Below are 7,465 nucleotides of genomic sequence, written 5' to 3' on the forward strand. Positions count from 1 at the left end.
TATATATAATAATATATATATATATGACTATGTGTATTAAATGCGTAGTAAATTAACCTCATTGACATAGTGACGCCGCTTTTATTACAAATCTCTCCTGTCGAGTCTTGCAGCTGTTTATCGGACAAACTTCTACACAATAAGAGATTGGGATAATTCTCCAGAATGACAGTGTACAGCCTAGAATTGGATAGCAATAACTCCAATACTTCCAAAGGCACCTAGAATCTCACATTTAAATTGATTTATTCATAGGAAACTGACAAATTGAGCAAGTTGCCGCTTTATCGCATCCTTACAACATTTGCAGTTTTTCCCCTTCATCGCAGTCTCACCTTTTCGCTTCGTTTTACAAAAGTTGGTAAATTAACTACACTTGTCGTCTGCCTCTTCGCTCCATCGACCGCTTTAGTACTGGTACTTAGATTTTGTAAAAAATATTCAGGCGCGTGGTCACTTCTAAAGAGCTTTTTCAGCTCTTCAACGCCTGGAAACTCGTCCGACGAACTTATGTCCAAGCGACCATACGACTTCTTCGGCAAAGCAGCTTGGTCCTGTTTGTGTTGCTCCAGAATCCACCATTCCGGATCTCTCATAACGGTACCCGCGACGATCATATTGAAGAAAGTACCGGCTAGGAGCAAACAAGCGCCTCGCCAGCCATACTCCTCGATCAAATATGTTGTCATAGGAGCGTAGAGAAACGTACCGATTCCAGTGCCGCATGCCCCGAGACCTACAGCTAGGGTTCGTTTCTTATCGAACCAAAAGGCGATGCTTACAACCGCGGTGACGTAGCACAAACCAAGACCAAGACCCGCGATCACGCCGAAAGTTAAGTACATTATCTCGATGGTATTGCTAAAGATACTTAGAATGAAGCCCAGCCCTGATATCAAACCGCCAGCGATGGTCATGTTCCTGCATCCATAACGATCGACAAGGGCAGACATGATCGGTCCGGATAGAAGAGGTACGGCCATGAAGAGCGACCCGATCCAAGCGGTCTTAGATTTTGAGGCGCCAAATTCATGAAGAAACTCGATGTAAAGCAAGCCGAAACTGAAGGAGACACCATCGGCTACCATCGAGATAATTAGAGAGGCTAAAACGACTACCCAGCCCCAACCGCCATCAGGCACTTTCGGTTTCTTACGTTTTGTTTCCTTCGCCATAAAACTCGACGAATACTCTCGCTCTGAGATGCTTAAGGAATCAATGGAATCCTTGACTCGCTTTTGATTTCTTTTACTTGTATCGGCGTATCTCTCATGATCAAGAGGTGCCTCCTGAATTTTGCCCCAAGCATCGCTCCGTTTTATCGGCTTGATAACTGTCTCAAGCGACTCGATTGCGTCAATCGGTCTCTCCGTTATATTGTTTATATCCAAATTGATTTCATGTATATTAGAGCTTTTCGAGGGTAAGCTGGTCTCATCGAAATCGACGCTTTGCTGGAGGAAACTTGAATAAATTGTAGGACTTCCGTTGTGCCAACCAACCAACGGAGCTCTATGGTAGCGATTGTTCTGGCTCCTTTTCATGTTTGCATCTTCCTTTTTGATGCTCATAACGCTCGTAGAACAATTTTGATCATTGTTATTATCGTGCCTACAGCTGTTCTCACATTCCGTTTCAATTCCTCGCAGGATGGTATCGTTCCTGCTAATCATGGTTCCTCTAAATGTAAGTAATGGCTGAATGAATCCAACGACGTCGCCAGCCTTTCAGCCCTTGGAACTCAGTCGGAAGATAACCACCTTGTCTTCCGGTTACCATAAGGACCCTTGGGACAATCTTGAACGCTTCACGGAAGGTCGATCGCGCCGAATTCAGCATGCACGCACTGTCGAGTTGCTCGTTCTGTGAAAACAATTTTTTCATTTTTATTAACGTTAATAACATTTGATGAAAATCTTCAGGATCATTACGCCTTACATCCCAGATAGCTAAATAAGGGCAATATGTTGCCATTTTGCTGTCACTTATTCCGCATTCAATTTCACCAAACTAAAGCCAAGTTGCCAAGTTGTTTCCACAAACTATCTGTTGTTTTGACGTCACGTAAAGTCTTCCTTAGAATTCAGTAAATCACTAGCAAGTTGTCCTCATACATGCATGGTGTGCCATCAGTTTGCTGTCAACGTGACGAGTTTATTATTTCTCAATGTATACTCTTACAATTTCGTAAACTCATGAAATCTATTTACTCTCCTGATGCTAACTCAATTCACATTAGATTCCAATGACAGCAAATTGTCAACAAGTTGAAAACAATACATGCAGTGCATCAATTTGTTCCATATGCTAAATCTCGCTTTCTGGAATGTAGGGAGAAAGTATTTTCTAAATTGGTTACGCGTGTAATAGCAGCTAAGCCGTAATATCATCATCGTATCAGAGTAATAATTCATCATGATTCAGTTTACCAACACTTTGGCAGATTCACTTTACCGAGTACACTTCATTACAATAATATTCGATAAGTTAATATCCACGGAATAAGCATATGGATTAACATTCAGTATTTTCATACTTTCAGAAATTTTCCGTAACAAAATTTTGCCAAGCCGTATCATAATGACAAAATTGCATACATCATATCATTCCACGACAATTTTTATTTGAATCAAATATAAAGTGATGAAAAAACTAGTAGTTATACACCAACGAGCCTAGGTAACGTAATATTTACAGGCGTACATTACGTATATAGAAAAAGACTCGTTGGCTCGTGAGTAATTATGATACAAATTAATTACATCGATAAATAAATCGAAGCTTTACAGCTGGTTACAATCGATAAACATACCAAAGCTTTATTGGTGCTTAATTATAAATCGGATAGCACATTAGTTCATATACGTTTCCTAAACGTGTCTAATGTTTTATAATGTTTAGAGAATATCTAATATATGCACACCAAATTTATGGAGTATCCTCCATAAATTTGAGAACACTCTACGTTTTATAGGTTTATAAATAATTATTGGATGCATCCAGAAGCACGATCATTCACTAAGAGCTCAGTGAGCTCTTTTACCTGTTTGATCTATTATATATTTTTAAATCTAATGGAATATGCCAATCAAATGCAAGAGCTCACTGAGCGCTCAGTGAGCAATCGTGTTTCTGGATGCACCTATTTAATTGAAAAAAAAACGAAATAAAAATACATACATACGTCTCTATAATGTACGTATATATGTACTTTTATTTCGTCTTTTTTCAATTAAAGATTTAATAACATGCTATTAAAATATGAAATTTTAATTAAAGTGCGATTCATACGAAATCTGATTCTTCGAGGCATTTTACAATTTTTAGGGAGTCTGAAATCAACTTGCGATTTCAAATAGTTTATCACTTTTTTTATAGAAACCGTTAAACTACAATTAAATGATCTGTATGTGCATACAACGAACACAAGTACGACGTTGTAAAACAAATAATAATATATATATGAACAATAGATCAAAGCGCAAAATTCAATCTTGAGCGCTTCGATGCTGTGAAGTGATTGTCCAACATATTTTCATGTACAAAACAATCATCAATCAGAAATATTCGGACGAAGATTGAGAACAATAATAACAAAAGTCAGTGAATGTGATCTTCACAATAATATATTTCAATTCTTACATACAATATCGACCGAACATTTCAGCTTCATTCTATCTTTAGCGATGAAGTAATTACATGTAAGATACTGTATATGTGATGATACTGTATTATTTGAATGGTTACAGCCAAGTTGGAAACTACGAAATAATAAATTATCGGTAACGTGTGTTTATAAATCATTTTTCGTATCTTTACCCCTATTCCTACCAACATATAAAAGATTTTGATTCAAGTTACGATGTCTCTATATACTTGCCATAGAATTAGATTATCCCAAAGTATGTAAATATACAGGCAAAAATAATTCTATATGTTCTATCTGTTTTAATTATATGAGCCACGCAACTTGCTTCTTTTTAGAAAGATGAGAAAGCAAGGTAAGTCAATTACATGGTTCAACACTTTTTTTGGGACTTGAATAAATGAAATGTTTTCCAATGGATTTTTGTTCGTTGAAAACGAATCCAGCCGCGGAATTTAAATGTCAGATTTCCGAAAATTGAGAATAAATGTACCAAAATTAGCGTTTTTGGCTATATATACCACTTTTTGCGGCGAAAAAAAATTTATAAATTTTTTTTTCAATTTCGTTTGCTATTTTAAAATATTATCTTTTATTTATAAAATAAATTTATATTTATTACAATATGATTTTTTTCAAATGCATAGTTAGCATATTATAATTATTAAATTGAATAGATAATATGATTATTACTATTTATGTATAAAATATAAGTACATGTGAATTATAATAGTAAGAAATAGACAATTTCAGGATAATTAGAATACTAAAGTGCGTGACTACGTTTTTGTATCCAGTAACAATATTTGGAAATATAATTACATTTCATGAAATGTCCCTGACAGTATATACATCATAATAATTGTACCATAATAAATATAAATTTATTTTATAAGTAAAAGATGGCACTTTAAAGTGGCGCAAATGAAATTGAAAAAAAAATTTACTTAGTCACAAAAAAAATGATAAATATGGTCACAAGTGCCTAATCTTAATTTTCTCGGAAATCTGACGTGTTAGGCCAATTCTGCGGCCAGATTTTCAGTGAATAAAAATCTATTAGAAAATATTTCGTTTATTCAGGTCTCAAAACAAGTTTATTTTTGTATAATTATTATTGTATAATTGTATTTGTCTCTTTTTTAAGTTTTCATTTATGTCTTTATATATTTATAAAGTTCAAAAATTCTAAAAAATTGCTTAGTTTATTCATTATGCTCAATTTATACGCATCTGTATACTCTAGAGAAAAAAAAAGACATTTACATGCATCGTAAGCTAAAACGTTCTAAAATTTTCAACAGTAAACGATTTTATTATTAGAAGTCTCTCACGGACAGTAATCTAATAATACTTTGGTATTGCACAACTGTCGACTTGCGACGTAAGCTGAAAACTTTTTGGCAATTGCCAGTATGTATTTATGCCATATGTATTTATAAATCTTTTAATAAAGTGTTAGATTGAATTTTTACCTTAAGTATTCTTAAAATATTACATTGTTAAAATTTTCTCATTTTGTTTTTAAAAAATTATCGATATTCCTGGTGAAAACTTTTCTCAGAATTTTTCATATATGTTAATTATGAAATATCGTAAGATTTTTAAGATTTTTTTGTAAGTATAATTTTGTAAGTATAATTTCTGATGAAATATTATAAAATCTAAAAAATTAAAAAATATACTTTTTAAAAATTATAGGAAAATTATGAGAAATTTCAGAATATTTCAGAATTCATTTGTATGAGAAGATTGTGAGAGAAGATGTAAACTTTCCGAATATTTCTGAGTATTTCTGAAAAATCTTCCAATTCTTATAAAAATTATGAAAAAAATTTTCATCAGAAATAAAGATAAATTAAATCATTAGATCAAGGCAAAAAATGTCATACTTCTTATGCATGTGCTACATAAAATCTTTTTAATGAAAAATATAAGAAATGTAAGAATAAGTGTGACACTTGTATTAGATCAACTTCTCGGTTATCTTAATTCCCGATTATCTTGTTAATCGGGGACATTCGAGGACAGAAGGTTAATCGGGGACAGAGATATTGTTACAAAATTAAGTTTTTTTCCGTGAAAAATAGACATCTCAATGCATGTATAATTGTGAATATTTGATTATGGATCTGCAGAGATACGTACAAACAAAACACAAATTTACTTCTTTATTCAAAATGTTTGAAATAATTATTAAGATTTATAATCTCTCTCTCTTTCTCTCTCTCTCTCTCTCTCTCTCTCTCTTTCTCTCTCTCTCTCTCTCAATAGGCAATACAAATTTATTACGCAAACATTTGAAAAAAGGATTATGTATCTTACTGTCGTGTGTGGATAATTATACTCTTATCGCTACGTACGTATTGTATCGAAAACAGGCAGGTAAGTCTAATAATCATTAACATATCTAGCATACACGAATTAGAGTCTGTCCGAAAACGCAACCGAAATTAAAACTTAAATAAGTCTTACTAAAAAAACAGAGAGAGAGAGAGAGAGAGAGAGAGAGAGAGAGAGAGAGAGAGAGAGAAGCTAACGAAGTCACATTTTTTTTGGCCGGAGTCGAAAACGACATTTTTGGATTAATTCTACAGAGACTTCTATGATTTTCAGAAATTATGACAAAATTTTATATTTTTTAAAAAACAAGATTTTATTGAAATATCTAATTATAATATAATAATATCCTCAACTTTTATAGAAATCAAATCACAGTTATTATTAGGATCACATCAAAGTTTATACTCAATTTGTCTTAAGCTTAATCAACGAATTAATAATTAAAATCGAACAGTTGTTTTTTGAAAGTTCGTTGACGCGTTGTAATTTGTTACACTTTCGGTTTATTCACCGAAATTTTCTCTTAATTTCAGCTGAAGTCGAAATCAAACTGAAATTCTGATTTTTTACCAAAACTGAAATTTCGATCGGACTCTAACGCAAATGTATATAAGAATAGATGAATTATAAAAAAAAATGAATATTTCTGATATTATCATATACCAAATTGTTTGCTTTACATTTATTTCTTATATGCGGTTAACAATAAGTAAAAGCAAGCAAAAAAGGTTTGAAAATAAATAGTTTGAGTCATACAAGAGTCGCCAGAGGGGTGTGATCACCATGGAGACCGACTGGTCGATTTCTCTGCGTGAAAATGTCTGCCTCTACTAAAATATAGAGACAATTAAATTTCCGATAAACCTGATTTTGCAAAAATATTAGAAAAATTGAGTGTCCAGAAATTTGAAAACAATCTATATGAAATATTAAAAATTAAATTCTCGTACCGTATGATTGTGAATAAGCAGTTCTCAAAAGAAAGATTTCTAGTCACTCTTACATTGAACAGTTAGATAATATTGTATAATATTGAAAAATTAACATCTGTAATTTGTCGCCCAAAGAAATTGTGTGCAATCTTTTTAATTATTATATATAATATTTTCGGCAAATTCTCGTAAAGTTTAGAGAGAAAATGTTTTTCTCATTCGCAACATTATTTATTTCGAATATGTACACATTGAGTCGAATATGTACACATCAATTAAACATTATTCTAAGTATTTTGACATGACGGAACATTGTTTATGAATTTAACATCGGTGATTATACTTAAGGATTATGCATACTTTTTTCTCTGAAAAAATCCTTTTCTTTAGATTTTTCTGAAACTTACAGAATAAGCTTGTTTTAGAATCCTAATTTAATATCCCTATATGTGCTTTAAATCTCAATACCCGGAGTGAGATTAAAAATCGAAATATTCCACTTCAAAATTGAAGCGTTTAAAAAAAAAAATATATATATATATAC

At 32.5% G+C, this 7,465-nt stretch overlaps 1 protein-coding gene across 1 annotated transcript in view; it reads right to left on the bottom strand.

Annotated features, from left to right (window-relative positions):
• The window catches only part of LOC108689983, an 11,341-nt gene that overhangs the window by 1,650 nt on the left and 2,226 nt on the right, over positions 1-7,465 (bottom strand). The window contains exons 2-3 of the mRNA XM_018197007.1: positions 336-1,863; positions 58-221 (exon numbers count right to left, since the gene is read on the bottom strand). Coding sequence (XP_018052496.1) covers positions 58-221; positions 336-1,673 — 1,502 coding nt within the window. The 5' untranslated portion in view covers positions 1,674-1,863. The remainder of the gene's footprint in view (positions 1-57; positions 222-335; positions 1,864-7,465) is intronic.

This window comes from Atta colombica, unplaced genomic scaffold (assembly GCF_001594045.1).
Source record: "Atta colombica isolate Treedump-2 unplaced genomic scaffold, Acol1.0 scaffold29, whole genome shotgun sequence".
NCBI lineage: Eukaryota > Metazoa > Arthropoda > Insecta > Hymenoptera > Formicidae > Atta > Atta colombica.